The 21379-nt window shown below is 41.6% G+C and overlaps 1 protein-coding gene across 1 annotated transcript in view; it reads left to right on the top strand.

The window, feature by feature from the left end:
• The first annotated feature begins 8958 nt into the window (after positions 1 to 8958).
• MACROD2 (mono-ADP ribosylhydrolase 2) overlaps positions 8959 to 21379 on the top strand; it is an 856291-nt gene continuing 843870 nt past the window's right edge. The window contains exons 1-2 of the mRNA XM_084284713.1: positions 8959 to 9190; positions 13488 to 13604. Coding sequence (XP_084140839.1) covers positions 9145 to 9190; positions 13488 to 13604 — 163 coding nt within the window. The 5' untranslated portion in view covers positions 8959 to 9144. The remainder of the gene's footprint in view (positions 9191 to 13487; positions 13605 to 21379) is intronic.

Raw genomic sequence — 21379 nt, 5'->3', positions numbered from 1 at the left:
GATGTAGACATGTGCAGTAACAGTGGAAGAATCAGTGCCAAAAAAAAAAAGTATCTTTTTACCCCTTCATATAGTTACCTTACATAAACCTTTCTACTGCCAGGATGTTGTTTTCTCTAGAAAGAGAAGAAGCAATATTCACGTAAGGAATTTTATAATTAGGAAACATTTCAACTACCAACTACCGCTACTGCAGAATAATATCTCTGCCAGATCTGATTGCATTTAATTATTTTCTGTCCTTTCAAAGCCACTAGATGATGTGACTCTCTTGACTGCACGAAGGTTGTACATAGCCAGCAGAGGTCAAGTCCCCAACAGACATGTGTTACGTCAGTAGAGCCTATTGAAGTTAATAGAATTACTTTTATGTACTTTAAGTTTGAGCACATGGTTAAGCTCTGCATTTTCTTCTTCTGTATTGAGGTCACTTTGACTGTTTCAATCTATTTGTGTTTTCAATTTCCACTTTTTACTCAGGGCACTGTAGGCTGAGCAGGAATTCCACATTTTCGAGTGGCATACTGAGAAGCGATTTCCTGCCTAAAAGTTTTCCTCTTCATTGCATACTTTCTGGGATGCATCTTAGTTTGTTCTGATACAGAATTAAGACTTAACAGTAGTTCGGTTTCCAGCGGCCACTGGCAGAGGCCTGAAAAGGCTTGTGTGAGCTCCCCCATCAGAACTGCAAACATCTGAACCTCTGCAGACCGCCTGGGACCAGGTGTCAGTCTGGCATTCTGCTACCTGCTCCATTTGGCCGGTTCCAGGGTGGGACACTTATCTTTTCTCCCTCTTTTCCTCCTGAAACAGGAACAGTTCCACGAGCGGGAGGTGGTTTCAGTGCAGATCAACAGCTGTTTCTCTTTCCCTTGTATTTTTTAATGTTTCTTATAATGCTGATCCCAGAGAGGAGCACAAGGTGAACATTCCTGTCTATTTTTTTTTTTTTCGGTCTCTTTTGCTGTTCATAAAAATAATCAGGTCTCTCAGTTTCTTTGGAACCTCTGAAAAGCTCCATCTCCTTTGTCCTTGCATATGCGAGTTTTGATCATAGGATGTGAATTAGGGGAACAGTTATCTTTATTATAGTGCAGAATTCAGTTACAACACAGCAACGACTGGACTAATTAAAACATGGATCATTCTTGCCTGGCATATATAATCACACCTCATCTTTCTGAACTGTAATTAAGTTTGGGGTCTTCTGCCATTTTTGGGAACATGCTCCACTCTCATTTACGTTACAAGACTGAACTGTGCTAGGGCACTACTGTGTTGGAACAAAGTTTACCAAAATAGTTGACTTAAAATGGGTTTGACTTCAAAGGATCTACAAATTTCTCTTCAAAAAGTGTTTGTGATGTTCTAATAAATCTAATAAAGATAACTGTATATCTCAATATTAGAAAATAAGTCTTCCTGGTCAGAAGATTCACTTAATGTGTTTGTATTAGATTATTTCAATGATTATCTCTAATTGTTTTAAGTGTCTAATGTTTCCTTTGCTATCAAGAATGGCCATTTCTAGATACAGGTCTAAATATCCTTCACTGGATAAAAGATATTAAACTGAACTACTATGAATTTTGAGTACTTCTTAAATAGTACCTATAGCAAATCATATAAACAAGCACATCAACAGTACAGAAGCATTTTTTTCCTCTTTGTTTGAAGAGTTTAGTTATCACAGTAGTTGATGCACCAAGATGTATTTCCCTGGCAAAATAGATTAAAATCAAAAAGGTGTAAGAAACCCACGAGTATATTATCTTTCATTTTTCTCTCCAATCATGATGCTGGACAAAGGGAGCCTGTAGTTGCTTGCCTCGTCCTCAGCTCGTTTGCCCAAGGCAACAAAGCAGGGAAATTGCAGGTAACAATTTATCTAATGCTTATCATCAGTTAACTCTCTCTCTACCTGTCGCTGGGCATAATTTTATTAACAGAAACTTCACCCAGGTATGCTCGTAGCTTGGAAGCTCATAAGGGGGGATGTGACTCTCAGATAAAAGAGAAATGCTGTGCGTTTTCTGTTTCAAATGCATGCTAGTGAATTTGAAAGTGAACGTGCTAGTGAAAGGTGACATTTTATCAATGATATTGTGGAAGCCATGCGAGAGGAACTCAGAGCAGTTTCACTATGTGATATGAATGGACAGGAGGAAAGACTCGGTGGTTAACGTACACGGGCTGTAAATTCGCATTAGAATTTCCTGCTGTGGAAGCGTGTGTTGGCACAGGATTTAATTAAAATCAACAAGACTGCGCTAACACGGCTTACTACACAAACAAGCTCTGATAAGTGAAAATAATGACTATCGAGATAGTTTTTATTAAATATAAATCACTCAAACACCCACTTTATATATTATATTGCTCTATTATGTTATTGCAATAATAAATTACTTTTGTTTACTAGCTACTCAAATTACACATTTCAAAATGTACCTTCACATACATCAGGAAGGAAATTTTCCTAACAGAAAAGTTGTGATCTCTTTTTTTTTTTTTTTTCAGTGGGATAGAAAAGATTTCCTCTTTTCCAGAGGAAATCATCTCAATTTAAATTCACATTTAAAATAATGTCATCAGTTAATTAAAATGGCATTTACATTACGAAAATTCAAAAAGATTTTCTGAGAAAACATTATTTCATCTTTACCTTTTTCATTGTACTCAAAGTTAAATAGTGTAAATACTGATGAAGTAAAGGACTACTGAATTCACTTTAATTTTTTGTTTCACGCCCCAGCATTCAACTTTGAATTCATAACCAAGGCAGTGTCTAGGTTTAAAAAGAAAGAGTGAGAAGAAAAACCCAAATATTTTGTGTTAAACAAGATAGAAACATCTTTCAGTTACACTGAAAAAAAAATACTTTGACTCGTTTCTGTTTGCAATTTCTGTATTATTCAGTTGTTTAGATTTTACAAAAGAAAGAAGTATAAAATCTGAAAAGTAAGAAGAAAACATGGCAGTGCAATCATTACCACCTATTATTAAAAGATCATTTGCATTTTCTGCAAATGTAAGAGGTTTCTTATATTTATAAACAGGCTTGAACATGCTTTTTGAAGAATAAGGAAGTTCAGATCTATTCTTCGTAACTCATGTTACACAACCTTTGAAATTAGCATACTGACTTTACAAGTACTGAGTAGTTCACAGGCATATTTTAAACTGTTTTATGGGGCAGCTCCAGACTGCTCGGTTTTGTTGCCCTCAGTGCAAAGTCTACAAACATAGGCCCTGGCCCAGCATCATGTTGTGTTTGTGGATATTCACTCACGTCTGACTTGATGTAGGACTGGGCTGTGATGCATCAGTTTGCCATGTTGAAGTGTCCTCCTCTCTTCTGCATAGATTTTCTCAAATATTTTTTTCAGATGACCAAGATCAGGAATGACTGACTTCCATTCCTGTCCTCTCAAGTGATGATTTTCATTCCCCCTTTAAGATCTGCAGCTCAAACTAGCCATCTCCTTCCCCTCTTCAAGTGTGCCATTGGCACAGATGCCACTACTGACCCTCCGTGGAGCCACTACTCCTCCAGCAGCCACAACCCACCTCCTCCAGAGACCTAACTCTGCTCACTTTTACCCCGCTTACAGGCTCACTGAGGGATCTGTGGAGATGCTTCCTTTATGTTGGTTGGGGTGGTTGATAGTGATCACAATGCTATAGACAGGTGCTGAATGACCCAACAGTTTCCAGTGTGGTTCTAGCTTTTCTTTCATCCATTTATTTACTTATACAGTGTATTATTCATTTTCTTACTAATTTACATTTCCTATTATATCTCTAACAGGAATTCTCTAACCCGTCATTATTTTATCCTTGTGTTAAACAAACATTCATTTTACGATCACAGTAGAAACCTGTATTCTGTGCAGCCTACACATATTTTAAACACTATTTCTGGGCTTTTCCCATCTTCCTGCATAGGATGACGGAGAATGTTCACTGGGCCATGGATGCTCGAAAACACACAAATCATTAGTCTAATACTAAAGATGCATTTTTATGCTCATTATTTCAACAGAACATGTCTAGGCCTTCTAAGTATTGCTTTAGCTGGCAGCGTATACACCTCGCTACAGTCTTCTCCAAAAAAAAAATAGATCAGGTTTTTTAGCCTGAGTGGTTTTCATCTAAGTACTAAAATGCTGCTTTTTAGTGAAACTTTCCTGCCACATTTGCCACCGCTGACTGCTTCTCTGAAAGATCACCATCTTTGACTTCCGTCCTTCAGCCCTTGGAGTTCTACTCTCATGTTCCTGGCCATTGTGCTGTTGGTTTTTGCGTAGAATTTTCCTCAGTTTCTCTCCTTCAGCGTCTCCTGTGAATTCTGTTCATGCTCACTCTACATAGTTGCTGCAAATCTAGTGTTGTCCTTGCACAATTTCATCCACTTACATAGACAGTTAAGTGTCTGCCTAGAGGCAAAAGTTAATTACTGTATTGTGTGTTACACAGATTAGCATTGTGTCTAAGCATCACTCCACTTCTAGGATGCTACCTGTTAGGAGATGTTTCTTGTGTGGTAACAACAGGCAAACTTAATACTTCAGGCTAAAACTCTGATCAACAATGTTATGAGCAAGAAAATAAAATGTATTTATATATATTTAATGTTATGCTTCTGTGCCAGCTAGCCTGTTACAGAAAGAAAAAGACATAGCCTATGTTTTGTTCCCTGCTTTCCTTAGATTTCATTGCAGTGTGTTAGACTGCTGCCAGCATCCAGGGAGCAGGATTATTATTCTTGTCATGTGGATATTTTCTTCCCTCTGCTGACTGAGAGCCACAAACTTGTCAGACAGAAAGTCTGATATATTTGTGCCTTTTTTCCTTTAAAATTCACCCATGGCAAACGTTACATGTATTCAACCAAGGAAAAACATCCTTCTTTATAAAGAAATTAGGTGTGCTCCCCAAACTGCATTTCTAATAGCCCATTTCCCATATATTATTCTAGCTCTGGCTGTGGGAATTGCATGCTTGCAGGCAGCTGTGGAAGAACTATTCATGTTTCATATCTACAAAGCTGAACGTTTTGTTCCTATTCAGGAACAGCAGGGAAGACCTAGCCTGAGATAGCTGGTAAATGACTTAAAATTTCACTTGACCTGGAGGATCAGTGATCTTTGGAATCCAGAATCACCACTATAAGAACTGAACACCAAATCATGCTCACGCTGAAGTCAGTGACAGAATTTCTTCCTGCTCCGGTGGAACCAATTGTACCAACAGCAATTGAGAAGAAACAAACACAACAAGTAAAATAAGTTTTTTCTTACCAGAATTGGAAAATCTAAACACTTCTCTTTTTAAGTTGAAGTTTTACTCCCATCTTTTATCTGTGTCATGGAGTTATATCTTACACAACTCTAATGTAGCAGCAATTAAGATTTTTATTATATGACTTTACAGCAAATAAAAAGATTATATGATTTTAACCATACTTAATCTGTATGTAAGTATTAGTCATTTAACGCAGAGATCTAAAGAATTTGCTACAATAAAAACAGCAATTTAGTTAAAGATTTGTGAATGGCAAGGTTCACTCAAGGCTTGCTGCAGGTTCCTGGGGGGTTTCTATATCCAGTCGTGTGCTTCCCAAATCCCCCTTTAGAGTGAATTACTTACCTTATTGGAGTTTGTCCATGGATGAACTTGTTCCTGAAGGTGTCAGCCGTGAGATGTGCTTCCTTGCAGGGGTACCCTGAGAGACATCCCAGCACAGAGGGGTGATCAAGGGCAAAGCCACTCAAAGAGTTCTTGCTTGGAATCACTATTTATAGGATTGCAAGGTCATTCTGTTTTGGTGAGTAATTTTCCAGGACTCAGGTGTTTTGCCAGTTTGTTTGGGAATCAGGTTGCACAGTCCCCCTCTTTTGTACTTCAATGCATCCTCATCAATGAGTCTCACTACAGGGACCAGGTTTGAGCAGAGGGGAGGCCTGACTGTCCGGTGCCTGTCCTGCATAAACCACAGGTGTCAAGGGGAGCGAGGCAGCGTCAGGCTTTGCCACAATCTGTAGATAACAGAGGAACGGTGTTGAGATGAATTTTCCTTTGATTACAGAGAAGAAAGTGATGAGGCACCACCTTTATTAGCTAAAGTGATTGACTTGTAGTCAAGCTCAGATTCCTTATCAGATTGTTTTCTGGACTCTGATTTGATTCATTACTTCCCATGAGAGATTTCATGGTAATGAGTGCTGCCTGCTCATTGTTAACGAGCTGTCCAGTTCAAGGAGCTATCACATTGAGGCCTACCATGACTCTCAAGCCTGAACAAGACTTAGGCCAAGTACAGGAGCAGAGCATACCCACCACCATCTGGTCTTCTATTTTGGTGCTGGCTCAAATATCAGGCTTTTTTTTTTTTTTTCTTTTATAAAGATATATATTTTCTTTATATATTTTCCAAAATGATGGCTGTTTTAGCTGCTTTTACAAATGCAACTGAAGAATGCATGCAAATGCCCTGGATGAGAAGCGAGTTTTCTCTCTCTCCCCTTCTGGTCCAATAAACGTTGATTTATAAAATGTGGAACAGATCCCACAGGACTTTAGAATATTCAGTAGCTTGGTAAATATGGCAGTGATCTAGGATATGGGTTCAAATATCTACTGTACACCATATACACACACATGATTTAAACTAAGATCTCTTTTATGCCTCTTTATCTGTTGGCTTTTCTCTCATTTTCATTATCAAGTCGAGAAAACTGTGCTTGGGCTATGAGAGCATATCACCTGGCCAAAATGAAGAAATCACGTAAAGATACAGTAATGTACCCTTAGGAGCTGATCTAATCTGAATATTGAAATATGCTTTGTGAAGAGGAGGCTTATTCTGATTTGACTGGTTAAAAGGCAAACTTTGAGTGTTCCCTCGCACCAGTAAGTGCGATAAGACAAAGGATTCTGCTGTGAGGAACTGCACGGTGACTTAAGATTAACATCAACACTGCAGATGCTGTTGGTTCATCAGAAAGGAGAACTTAATAAAATAGCAGGTATTCCTGTAACTGGTGAAGCTAGAATCATGTCTTCTTACAGATTTTTGCTTTATGCTGCTTTAAAAAGGAAAGTTTAAAAGAAAATGTAAAGTTTAAAAGCTCGGTCCTTTTTTAAAAATACTTCAGATATATCACCTCTAAAAGCAATATTTCATTTTATGTAAAATATTTAAATTAAATTGTACCTCTTCTAAGTTCCAAGCCAAAGCGCACAGCGAGAGGGGGCATTATGCACTTTTCTGTTTGTTTTATAGCACATTGTTACAGACTCTCTGTAAAGAGAGAATATTTCACCAAAGACGGATTAGCTCCTTCCTGACATGACCTGATAGAAAATATCTCAAAACGCCGAGAAAAGACAACAATCTTTTCCTCTACCAATCTTCAAAAATTCCTTCAGTTAAACTGAGAGCATACTTTTTACTGGATAATTCAGTCTTTTCTGATATTTTGCCTTAACCATGAAAATTGAGACTTGGTAGCTATACATGTCAATTATACATGTCAATGGTTCCCTGAGTGCGGTATCTCTAGGTAGTTTCTCAATAGACGTGCTTTATCTGATGTTGCCTCTTTCACTTTTAAGAATGGCAATTTTGTGTATCTTGTACACGATGATTCCAAATTCACAGTATCATTTCTTGTTGTTTTGTATCAGATTTCTTGATTTTTTTAATTTTTTTTTTTTAATTGTGCTTATTGAGCATTTTATATGTAGTTTATTGACTAAGAAAAAACACATGCTGGTGAAGTGATGAGGAATAATGCCTGGAAAAGTTCGTGCTTTTTCAATGTAGTTCTGAAAAAGGACAAAGCCCTAGTAATGCTGTGTTGCGCCTCACCTTTCTTTGTTACAGGCCAACTACAAGAACATTATCACCAAAGACAAGCCTGCTCCTGACAGAGTGAGTCTTTTTATATGATTTAGCTCAAACGAGGTGCAGACTGATGAGTTTGTGTGCGTCCTTCTGTGAAGCTCTGAAGCACCTGCCAGCGCCTGTTTTGTCCCAGGGCTGCATCCTCTTGCCTGCGTGAGTTAGGGCCGGTACATCCACGTGTGGTGTAGCGTGGGCTAGCAGGATCCGTAGGGCTGCTGGCAGGCCTCATTTGTTTCCTTATTATGTTTGCTTATTCCCCTATGTTTACTTATTCAGGCTGCAGAAGTTTCTGTGTTTATGCAGACATGGAAAATAAATAAATAAATAAATTAACCTAAACGCTAGCAGCAAGCCTGGCAGGTACCAGCTAGGCGAGGTCAGAAAGTGAAAGAGCACACAGACTGAGGTGATGGATGTGCAGTTTCTGAGAGGACCTGAACCCGTGCGAGGCGCGGGTCAGTGGCGGTGCAGGGGAATTTTGGAAACGACAGCGCAGCGCGCCGGCACCACGCGCAGTATTTTATTGATTTCCCCACATCCCAGCGGGTGTTTTTCCTCCCGGCTCGGACTCCTCCGAGCCCCCGTATGCATTTCTCCCCGCCGGGCCGGGCCGGGTTGTGCTCCCGGGGGCCCCGCAGGCCGCAGCCCGGACGCCGTCGCGTAGCAACGCGGCGGAGCTCCGGGGCCCGGCGGCAACCCGGAAGCAGAGGGGGCGCTGCTCCGCCCCGGGCCGGCCGGCCCCGCGCCGCCGGGCCCCGAGCGCCCTCCCCGGGGGCACCGGGGGCGCCTCTCCCGTTAATGTCGCACCAAGCACCCCCCGCACACACAGAGGGCCCGGGCTGCGGCGCCTCGTCCCCGTCCATCCCCGTCCCCGTCCCCATCCCCACGCGAGCACCGCCGCTTCAAGCTCCTCCCGGCCGGCTCGCCCGCCGTGCCCGGTCCGGTGTCGGCGGCGGCGGCGGGCGGAGGAGGGGGCTGCTGAGCGGCGGCTGGCGGAGCCAACGGGCGGTGGGAAGGGGGGCGGGCGCTGCGGGGGTGTCGTGCTGGAGCGAGGCGTGCCCCAGCCGCCAGGCACCCTGTGGAGCCGGGGAGCGACGTTTGCACGGCGCTGCTGGTGGCGGCGGTGGTGGTGGCGGCGGGCGGCAGCAGCAGCGGGCAGCTCGGCGTCCCCTCCACCCCCCCCCGTGAGCCTGGGGAACCTGCAGCTCAAAGCCGCCGCCAGCCACAGCGCCATGTACCCCGGCAACAAGCGGAAAAAGCTCTGGCGGGAGGAGAAAGGTACTGCCGCCGCCACGGGCCGGGCCCCGCCGCCCCCCTCCGCCTCCCCCCATGGCCGGGGGGCGCCCTCCGAGCCCCTGCCCCGGTCCCTGCCGCCCCCCGAGCTCTGCGGGCTCCCCTCACGCCCTCCGGGACCCCCCCTCCTCCTCCCGGGGTTTTGGCAGGGCAGGAGCCGGACCCGGAGCCGGCCGGGCTCCAAAGGTGCCCGTCCCGCTTTAACCCGTGCTCTTCGTGTGGGGAGGGGGGAGAAAATGGTGTGTGTTTTTTTTTAAATATTTTTTATTATTTTTTTTTTTCGGGATTTTTGGCCCCAACGCGATGCTCCGCCGGGCTACTTTGAGGTGCGGAGCCTGCGGGTTCCGGCACGCCGCTAAGAAATGGGGGCCCCCCCCCAAAAAAAGGGAGCCTGTCCCCCCTGGCTCCCCCCCTCAGCCCGGCTCCTGCAAGTATGGGGCAGGCGCCTCCCGCTGACCTTGGTGTCCCCGTGGTGGTCACCCGGAGAGCAGCGGGACCCTTTCGGGAGAAATTCACGCAGCAGGAGTGTAAATATTTACATCGGCTATCGGAAGAGGCTTCAGGAAAACAAACCTTGCCGGGGGTGTTTACAAATAACCCAGAAACCTACAAGGGGGAGAGGAGGGAAAACTGAAACACACCAGCGGGGTTGTTACAAGTTGTCTCTTTTCTCCTATGTTCCCTACGATTGCATGTGTATTTCAAGGCAGGAAGGCAGACGACCGGGTTCAAAGGATAGCATTCGTCCTCTTTGTGGAGAAATCCAGTAGGCATATGGAAGGAGAAAACATGAGAGCCACACGCAGGCTGATCGTTCTGTAGGTTAGCTGCTTCCATCAAACTTGCCCCTGAGGCAGGGAGTTACATCGTGTGTCCGTGTTTCTTTCAGAGCTGGCTTGCAATGTGCCTGTAGTCGAGGTGAGACAAGAAATTTCTGCCAGATTTGAAAGTTTCTCTCTTCCAGAGCAGAGAAGATGGAGTTAAATCTTCTCGGGTGTCGCTTGTGTGCAATCAGCTGTAAGCGACTTCACCTGTGGAAGCCCTTCCTGCTGCCTGTTGTTGCCTTCCAAGGAAATGCTTTTATGCAGGGGGCAGCTGGGGGAAGGCACCTGGCCAGCCCTGGTGGGAGTTCCCACTGTTCCCCTGTTGCTTCCAGCTTTGTTGTTTGTGCAAGTTTGCAGCACGTGGACTCAAACCCTAGGTGAGGAGGGTGCAGTACAGGGGCTGGGACAGGTGAGGTGCAAGCACGCCTTCATCTTGATGTGCTGTGAGGATGATGGTCTCACCAGAGCCACGATAACCACCATCTGTTGAGCAGGGTGACACTGGTGAACACAAGCTGAAGCTCGTGACTGCTGCTGAAGTTATTCTGGCCAGCAAAGCATGTTTCTGAGCGCTAGCTAGCCAGAACTTGGTGTCACTCTGCGTAGTGAGAATGAACAGCATTTGCCAGTCTTCTGCTCCGGTAGCTGCTTCCCAGCATTACGTTTGTGGTGTTGGCCCAGGGTTTTTCAGGCGTGTGTGTGAAACTCTGGCATGTAACTGCTGATGCTGGTCTTTAGCTTGTAGCCCTGTGTGATTATTCTTACTGAGCATTCTCTTTACTAGAGAGCAAAACTACAGAAGCACAACTTCTTTCCTTCCTATGCAGGTTGTCCTTGAAAAGAAATTTTATGCCAGGCCTGCCTCTGCTGTTCCTGCATCCTTCCAGCTCTCCACAAAGCTGACTGCTCGTGCTGATTCTGCTCTTCCCTTGAAGCTTTGGGTGTGATCATTTTGAACCTTTTATGTTTTGAAGAAGTTCCTATTCTCAAAAAGTGCAAACTGCTAAATACTAAGTTCAAACCCACTTGCTTTCCTTAATTACTTCTTAGTAATTGAGGATTAGTTCAATTTCTCACAGGGTAGATCTTTCCTGTGGTCCAGCGAAACAGTAGGAGCAGAACTGTCATTGATTTTTGGAGTCTTTATGGTATGTGACTGGTCTGCCCATGAGCTTCCAAAGCACTTCAACAGGTGACATGCAGAAAACAGTCTTTGCAGCTAAAGATGTTGGACGCATCTTCTGGGAGGTCTGTGTGCAATTTAAACTCACTTTAAAGCCTCACTAGTGACTTGGAAGGGCAAAGCTTCATACACCCTTCTTCTAGAATTGTGTTTTGGAAGGTGGGGAGCTGCCTCAAACTTCTTCAGCAAAAGGCAGTCAAACTTTCAGTGTTAGTTGGTCCCTCCAGCCTGATGCACACAAATGTGCTCTCTCTTTGTCTCGCGTTCATGTTTGTCTTTCTGTAGTACTTTTAACAGGCACATTAAGTATCTTGTATGTTTGAAGATGAAGCAGTAGAGTTAAGTGTGTATCCATAATGTATAATGAAGATTCTAATCACATTTTACTTTCATACTTGTAACTATCCAATTAAGATACACAGCCTAAATAAGGGGAGAGAAGTGGTGTTTTTGACAGTACAATTTCTTCTTCAGTTGAACAAAAACCATCAAAAAATACATATCTTTTGATAAGAGTCTGTGCTCAAAACTTACCTTTGGTATTTTAGGCTGTACTGACTATACTCTGCATCATTAGGAAACTTACATTATAATAGGGTTTTTGCAAAATAAGCTATTTTCTTGAAAGGTTTGACCTAAGAAGCAGTTTGTTGAACTCATTTACTGTTCCTTCAACTTGATCTGAATATTAGCATCTCTTTTTATGTCCATCTAGTCCTTTATGCCAAAGGCAAAAAATATGGATCTTTCTTGCCCACATAGCTCTTAAACTCTTTTTGATCATCAAAGAGTATTTATTCCTGATTAATGTGTCAAGAAAATCTATTAGTATGGTAATAGTAGTTCAGTGCCACTGGTAAAAGGCACCCAGAAACTTGATTAGCTCATGGAAGCCTTGACATGGTCTGTTCTTTTCATTCCTTATGCAAGGACACATTTTGTACAAAACTAACACTGAGCATTAAAAGCATATTTCACTTCTGAGTGAAGTCATCCTGCTTGATGGGGTAGGGAAGGAGAGGAGAATGCAGCTACGAGAATCTGGTGCTGGGTCAGGGCCAGTGGGGTGTTTTTTCCTCACCTCAGAACCTACTGCATTTATAGGCAAGTCTGAAGAAAAGCGAAGTTGGCACTAGCTGTCAAAATTGTACAGTGCATGCAGTTGTACTTTTTGCTAAATGCCTTTTTTTAAAAAAAAAAAAAAAAAGACATGGTGACTGTTTCTCAGATAAAAAAAATAAAATAAAAAAAATAAATCCATGTGTACTTCCGTGGGGTAATCACCATGTTATACTGATGTTCAAGTACAAAACTATAAGCCTTAGCCTGAGCTCTTGAATTTAAACCCAGCTTCTGCTTTACAGCACTTGAAATCCAGTGTGGTCCTTGAATCGTGCTGTTCCTGGGCTGCTCTTTAGTTACCTGGGCAGCCAGCGGAGGGCAGTGGGCTTCCCTAGTGCTCGGGCTTGTGTTCCACCAGTTTGTCAGTCACACTTACAGACTTGTAGTACTTTTTCTTGGGTAACAAACTGTTAGCTTAGTATTTTCTGTAGCTGCTGATTTTGGCCCAGATCGGGATGAAATGCTACTGGATGTGTTTTAAGCAAATGATAGTAGATTTTGCATGCTGGAAGTTGCATTGTTTGCAGAACAAAACAACCAAACAAAAATGTCTCTACTTTTTATCACTCCAACCATCAAGAAAGTGACATAAGATTTGGCTTTTGCTGACTTCTTTTTGTAATATATTGGCACTCTGTTAATTTTGTACTGTTCTTCCTTTCATTCTTTGCAGGCATACATAAACTTGTTCCAGGAGATAAACGCATCAGTTTTGATGTTCAAGATGTTTTTCTAAATTACATCTGTTTTATGAATACAGAACCTAATGACTGCATTATAATGCCTGGAAATTCTATAAAATAACAATTCCCTACTTAATGAAGCTGCTGTTGGATCTCTGATCTTGAGTTTAAGTGACTGGAAGACGAGGTGCTGTAGTGATGAGGGAAGGAAATCTGGACAGTTGAGAGAGCAGTGAAGCGGCATTTTTTTGCTGAACTGGGATATCCAGAAATAGGTGCAGGCAGTTGTTTAAATGCACTATGTTCAGCTCCTATTATTTGTAACTCATCAAATCACCCATGCTTGTTTCTTTCAAACTGTATTTAATTGCTTCAAGGACATGGAATTGGTCACTACTTGGCCAATGTACAAGAATATATGAAAGCTTGCAAAACTTTTTTTTTTTTTTTTTCCCCTTTCCCCTAAACAGAGCGTTTGCTGAAGATGACCTTGGAGGAAAGACGCAAAGAGTACTTGAGGGAGTATGTTGCATTGAAAGATATTCCAACATGGATGGAAGAAATGAAAAGTAAGAATGAAAGTGATGGTAAGTAAAATGGGGGAGTCTTTTTAAATAGAGACTGTTCTGCTTGCTTAGCCTGAAGTTACTGTTAAGAGAGCCAGGACTTAGAAACCCTGTTATTACTAAAAGTGGCAGCCCTATGTGGGGGCAGGAGTGCTTCATTGAGAGAGGTGGGGGGTGGAAAACACCAAAATACCTTAAACCCTTGCTGGCATCCACTAATTTTGCAAGTACATGCAGACAGTCATAACAACACTGATAGCCTTAAGTATGCAAATTAGTTATTCTCTGCCTCAGTTCTTAGTTTCTAGATAAGATATTTTCCAGATATTCCAGTGATCAGCCATGCGTAACGCTCTTTGTCTTTAAAATTTAGCAGGCATCATGGAATGGGGAATCTGGGCAAAATGGTGGTGTTCTCGTAGGTAGCTGAAAACAGCATTTGTTCCTGATGATCCTACATGTTTGCTTGGGCTGAGGTGCACCAGCCTGGCATGCATGAACCCCTCTTGTCTTAGTGTGTGCAGCATTATCAGGATGGCCAGTAGAGTTGTCCAAATACTTGCAGTGAACGCTGTCCAGAAATGTGAATCTGATTCAATAACATAAATCAAGTAATTGAGGTTTAGATGGATGAGAATTTAATTCTGTTACAGTGCCTCATTCTTTTTCTAGTTCTCCTTCATTCATGTGTGTGTGAACAGGAGGGAATTCTTTGGTGTGATTTCCTTTGTTTTATTTCTGTGTCTTGACTTGGCTTAATTTTGATTCTTGCAATCTAACTATGCAATGTGAAGTGCTCACAATTGCAGTTTTCTTACTGCTGCAGGTACAGGAGTAGGTTTCTGGCCCTTTTGTTACCATTAGGGGCTAATACTTACTAGTGTGAACAAGAGTGTAGGGTGATCTTGTGACCATGGCTGGCCATGGTCTTTATGATAATATTCAGTGTAAGATTGTAGTACTTCCTTTACAGTCTCGAGGGGCTAACAGAGTTGCAGATACCAATGTCATAAGCAGATAATGCTTTCATCTCTTCCTAAAAGCCTCCTTAATGACTTTTGAAGTGAAAATATATATCAGAAGTTGCTGAGCTTTTAAACTCTGACATAGCTTTATTACAACAGTACTCACAGACCTCTTTCTCCCATTACAGTAGGTCTTTGATATCTTGTAAAGAAGCTTGTCCATCTAGAAAACAAGGGCTGCATAATAATCAAAAGATTACCTGACTTCTCCAAAGTTTGTTTAGGAGGTCTTTGACACATGAGAATATGCAGTCTGTCATGTAGTTTAACTGGGAAATTCTTTATCCTTCTTAGCCTGAGCTATGCTTTTATTCTGACAACTCTCAAACTCAGTATGAGCTGCTGAAATTCACAAATCTCCTGCTACATGTCCTGCTGAACCTGACAAGGTGTGGATTTATGTTGCGATTGCTGTTACACCTCACATAAGCAAAATGTCAGTGTCTAATATGTGGGTATTGGATCATGGCAGTAGTGAATTTATTCCGTTGTAGACGTTCTTGCAATCCCTGCTAGTACCCAGTGCTCTGCAAAAATGCTGGAAGGCAGAAGTTGTTCAGAAACACTTTCTTCTCTGCTATTCAAGGCTTTTGTTAGACTGCGCATTCAGGAGAAAATATCCTTAGTTTCCTGTTTTCTTAGATATATTTATTGTAAATAAGCCATGTGGAATAGTGACCTTGTAGAAGGTTAGAGTACGGAAATGATTCCACATTTCAACTGATCAGTGCAATTAAAAGAAATCTGTGTTAGTATAACTGTTACCGCATCTGTTTCAAACTTTTGTTTCCCTTAAATGTTGACTCCACTCTGAAGGCATCAAGAATATACGAAGGGATGAAGCTCCAGGTGTGCTGAAGTCTGTGATGACTTGAGAATTCCCTGCTCAAATCCTGCTGTTTTCTTCAAATGAAAGGCTACTTCTTCTTGCAGTGACAAACTAGAGAGGTCTGAAGGAGGAAAAAAAAAATCTGTACGCTTGACAAGCCAAGACAGCAACTGATGAGGAATGTGGAAAAAGCTTTCTACCATTTACTTCAAACACTGTATACTGTGAATAAATGACAGATTGATTAGTAAAGTGTGGAGTAGCTGTTCAGGAAGAGTGATGAGGACAAGTCAAGAAAGGAACCAAGAACAAATAAATGGAAGCAGGTGCGATCAATCTTCTGCTGGAGTAAGAAGCTGCAGGAGAAGGGGAGAGCCTTTGGGCCAGGCATAATGCCCACAGATGCACCAGGCTGGAAAGAAAAGGCATTCAGTACTAAGTACACTACACTTAGGAAAACCATCTTGTGAACAGTACAAAGACTTTATGGTACCAATTTTTAAACGTGAATGGCTTGCTGGAAGGTGTTATGAGATTAGTTTGGCACCTGCTCTTCTATGGAAGTTTAACAGGACATTATTAAAGCCTTTGGAACTGCTGAAGCTGAAAGGATTGAAAAGCTTCCTGTTGGGAAGGAACCAGCCTCTGACCGTTCGCATACCTCTGTCTGGTCTTTAACAGGAAGTTTGGAGAATATACCTTAGTTGTGGAGGGAAGTTTCTTCCCCTGCTCCTCCCTCGCTCTCTGGTGTGAAGTGGTATTCAGAACCAAATTACAAACCATACCTGTAAAGCTTTGAACAAGTTGATCTTAAAGTGAATTATAAAAAGGCTGGAAATCTTAACAAGTGTGGGATGTGTAACAACAAAGGATTCTGGGGAACGAAATAAGGGAAATCTCAACGGCAACTGACAATTCCTTTGTCTTTAGTGATTTATTTTTTTTACAGCAGCAAATGTGTGAGAATGATAAAGTTGAAAGGAGCTGTGTATAGTTCAGCCTCAGTTTTACTCCTTTGCAACTGAAACAAAATCCTGCAGTTTTATAAGTCATCTTACATGGATGTGGGTCTTGACGTGCCTTAAGAGCTGAAATTGGTTTGTGTTTTCACGTGGAATTTGGCCTATACTTCTGATGCTTTTCGCTGTGAGTGGGGCAAGGAGTGATGTGGAATGGAAGCACGTGAGCTTGGTGCCCACTGCTGTGAACAGAGGGAAGCAAACTGACACAGGCATGTGTTTTTCTGGGAGGTCTATGGTGTCAGCATCCCTGGGGTTTGAGAAACAACTTGCCAGCCTGTGAAAGCGGACCTCGGAGATCAAGTACCATAATACTGTCCATTCTCCTTGCGCTGCTGTTATTTAGGAGCGGTCCTTTTTAGTCTCAGAGAAGATAGTAGTAAGGGAAAGAATCTCTTTATGTCTACAAAACTTCCGCAGGAGTAAAACTTTTGTTTTAACCACTGAGAATATGAGGAACTGTCCACTGCAGGGACTAAGAACGACCCTGTCATACAGGGAGAGGTAGTATGTCAGCACTGAAACCCATCCTTTCTCCCATACCTCATCCTTTGACTGTACTTGAAGGCAGGCACTTCTCATCTGTTTGGTTACATACTTTGAAGAACAAGTCCTTCCTGACAACTTACAAATCATGGACTTTTTTTCTGAAGTACTGGATTTTCTATACTTCTGTTTCAATGCTGTTTTATATATATACAACCTTATACTAGACACTTATCCTGTACAGAAATGGTAATTTGTGTGTTGTTATGCTTGATGAATAAAGAAACGATGTAGAAGAATAACTAGTGATTATTTTTTTTTTGAGCTAAACGTACTATCTTTTTCTTGAATACTCAGTTATTCCTGAAGATGTCTTTAGGTTTCAGCGGGGAAACTCGGGAAAAGGCTTCTTCTTTCAAATAACTTTTCTTTGAAAGCTTTTCTAAAAATCAGTGTTTGGGGAGTTGTGTTGCTGTTGATGTTTGTTTATCAGTAATAGATAAATGCTTTATATTAATGTAGTAATTCAAACAATAGAATTCAAATTTAACTCCAACATTTTATAATCCTGCTGGGCTATCGTAGTTCTCAGGTTTTGTTGGTGCAAAGAAAACAGCAAATTCAGGTGATGGTTTAAAGGTGTTCGCTAGTGGTAAGAACTGCTTTCGATTCCTTTAAAAGGAAGGATACAGCAACTTGTGGGACTTAAGTTGTTTTTATTTAAATGGTACAAAGGGTCTGCAGTCTCTTTTGTTTTAGCAAGTCTTGAAATATGTAGATGTTCTAGCTGCCTTTGAATTTTCTTAGTCTCTTACTTTTAGAAAATGATATGGTTGAATATGTTCAAATAATCTACTTTAATGCCAAAGGTTTTATGTATAATAGTAAGGTTTGGGTTTAATACCAGTATCTTTGTACTAGAAATCTGTAGATATCTGAATAGTCACTGTGTTGACACAAGATTATAGAGACAAAGCAGCTGTATAAGCCACTCAGTGCTTAATGCTAAAAAGAAAGTTTATGATAATATTGAGCTTTATTGACCAGCATTTCTTGAGATTGCTAACTAACCACCAATAATACTGGCTACTTCAGAGCTTCTCCTGTTAGTGATGTGAGTGTCTCTCCTGCAGGAACCATGAATCAAGGTGGTTGTTCTTTTACCCATCTCTCTCTTTTTTTTTTCATTTTAAAGAAAAAAGCAAAACACAACACACAGCCACTTCAGAAAGTAAGCTGCTACCCAGCTACAGGTGAAAATCAGCCAGAAACGTACAAGTAAGAAACAGGGTCTTGTTAAACTGCTGTTACCTCTAGTGGGTCGTACAGAAGAAGTAATTACGTTCTACAAGAACATTAAAACTTTCAGAAGTTACTTGCTAATGATGGGGTTCTCTCAGTCTGTAATAGCTCTGCAAAACCACGCTTCCAAGATCACATACTACCAACAAAGCAAGTCCATCAGCTTGCATTATCTTCTTCCTTTTAGTGACTCGAACAACTGTCTTTAAAACAGATTTCTACCTGAGTGACAAGGATGAAAGAAAATTGAGACATTTAGCTCTGCGTGATGCTTGCTGTCTGTCAGTCAATGAAAATTGTGCTTTTGCTGCTGGCTCTGTTTGGTTAAGTTAGTAGCACAAGAACTTTTCAGCTGAGCTAGTGTATAAAATGGGAATACCTTGCATGTCACAGTTCAGGTTCATCTGTTGTAATCTTAAATGTGAATTTCAGCTTCACTTAAACTCAGTGCTGTATTTGCTTGTTTTGTTTCTTTGTTTTTATTTTAATGTTTCGTATATTGGATTAGCTCTTCTAAGCGTACACCTCAGGTGTTCTTTTCCAAAGACGGCTTTGCAATGCACGGAGATGGGAAAATATCTCTGGGAGCAAGTTCATTTGAGAGTAGGCTGAGAAACAGTTGTCTTTTGGAGTTGGTTTGCTTTTATTAGCAAGTATTCCTACTCATGTGGTGATAACCCTGGTGTTATTAGATAATTCAAGTAGTGTGTCTGGGGGGGAGGTAAGCTGGTGAACAAAAAGAACCAATGTGTATTTGATTGACTGTGTAACTTCTTGGTGAGCAGCATGTATATAACCTTTACAGGATGGACTTCTTGCCAGAGAAATAACACTTGTTCTACGGTTCTCCTCAAAGAAAAATCTTGCTTTCAGTGAGACGGTTATTAAAAAGCAAGAATTCAGCTCAGTTTATATATATGTATGTCTGTATAAATAAAGAATACATAATTCAGTGTGGCTAATTCTCTATAACAAGATAAGTCACTTGTCCTTGATTAAGATGATGACTTCTTTGTAAGCTCTTGTTCTGTGATTTATTTATTTATTTATTTTTTAGCAAGTTAATATCCACATAGCATTAAGCTGAACATGTCCTTGATGAAGTTATCATTTATGGCCCTTTTCTATGTATCTGAGAACCCCTTGCATTTTGATGTTGCCAACCACAGTTAACTATAGGAAAGGATGCTGCTATCAGCAATAAATTAGAATCCTTACTGAAGCTCCACAAGCTATTACTGTGCTTTTAAGAGTCCTAGTAGCGGAGGTGCGTGCAGTCAGGTTAAAAGTGTTTTTCACCTGGTAAAGATATACCTAATGTTTAAGTGCTCCTAACCTGTATCTTGACTAGATTAATAATTTGTGAGCCTTTGTCCCATGCAGTAGGAGAACCAGTCCTTTTTTGTAGCTCCTGAATTTCACTGGGTACTGAAGTTGAGTACAGAGGTCCCTAAGGAAGTACTAGCTGGAGCCAAAGCCCAAATGATGCCATGCATTGTCAGCAGGTAGGTCTGCTCAGATTGCAGGGAAGGGTGGCTTTATCAGCAGTGATGCTGTGTGTAACGTGATTTGTGGTGTTCCTTGGAAATGGCTCTAAGTGTGGTGTTTTCCTAGTTCCAGCCTGGAGTTTTTCTGTGGCTGACTTATCTCAAATTTAAGACTTGAAGGGGAAAGAAGGATAGTAACTTCTTGAATGAGATAGCTGTTTGATGTATGTGGATGGAAAAGTAATTGGTCGTGTGTATCCATTTCCAGAAATTTCTGTTTATGTATTTGTCTGTTTTTCTTCCCTGATGGACTTATTTTTCCTTTCAGTTTTTGTGTAATGGATGAGCTCCCTTTTGCAAGATCAGATCTCCAAATTAATTTCTTGTTCTATGAAGACAGTTTCAGTAAGTCATCTAGTTTTGCTCAGTAGGGTAGTTTGGCTAAAACCTTAATCTATGACTTATGATAGATGGTAGCATATGTGCTCACAGTCTTTTGCAGACAGATGTGAGCTGATGTGCCAGCCTGACTAAAAACCATGTGTCTCTGATTAGCTTGAGGCCAAGATCAAGCTGTTAAATTGTACCCTTGTCAGTGCTGAGTAGTGTGGACCTGGTGCTGTGTTGACTGGTTACATGACTTCCAGATAACCTTCACTTCAAATACAGGCTGGTGTCCACCTGCAGAAAACGGGGACCTTCTTTTTACTGAAGAAGAGAGCTGGCATTGCTTGCCTTGCTTCACTGCAGCTTAGTTGTGACAGACATCTGTAAAGATGCTGAACTACTGCCTCAAGTAGGACTTGCTGCCTGGGGCTAACAACAATTAGTGATCACGCAGGCTAGGCCTGCCAGCTGCTTTCCAGACGTGGGAGGCTCACAGCAAGTCTAAAAGCACATGAATATCTTTGTGGTGGCTACACTCCCTTGATAAGGTAGTGGTGTCACTGATAGTTTAAGCTCATTGAGCTCTCTGAGTGGTAGTAGCCAACTTTCATGCATAGCTGCGTTTGCTTCATGCACAATTAAACACACAATTACACGTGTGTTAAAAAGCTAATCACTGGAAACCAGATAAGCTTCATTTCCCTTTTCTGGTTCACTAGAGCCGAACTGCTCGGTTTAGTAGAGCCAACTTGCTCACCACAGAGAAACATCTATAACAGACAAGTAACCTTTGAGTAAGTTGTTGTAGTACTTCCTATGTGAGGTGGTACGAGGCTTTCTCTGTGAGGTGGCGTCTAGCTGATGTGCCACCAGAAAATCCAGCTGGCACAGAATTCATCTACCCTGCAGAAAAGGCTGCATCCAGATGTTTGCTACAAGGTGCAGGAAATGTTTTTCTGTGCTGGAGAGTAGGCTTGAACAATCCAGTTTATATTTAAGCTTTTATTTTGCACGGTTTTAAAACAATTGAAATTATAATTGTGTGGCTCCATTTCACTAAGATATTTCTTATATAAATGGAGGGAGTTGAGCATCATGTTAGTACACAGCAAAGGTACTGAGGTTTGCAGCTGTTTTGTGTTAAATGGGCACATAGAAGTTTGTGTGACCAAGGGCCTTCACCCAAGTTTCCAGTTGTTCTTGTAGACAGGATGCTGTAGAACTCACATCTTCCAAAATTAAAGCTCTCAGCATCATGTTG

This window comes from Netta rufina, assembly GCF_964035555.1.
Source record: "Netta rufina genome assembly, chromosome: 3".
Taxonomy (NCBI): Eukaryota; Metazoa; Chordata; class Aves; order Anseriformes; family Anatidae; genus Netta; species Netta rufina.
This window is presented reverse-complemented; position numbering and strand designations above follow the sequence as displayed.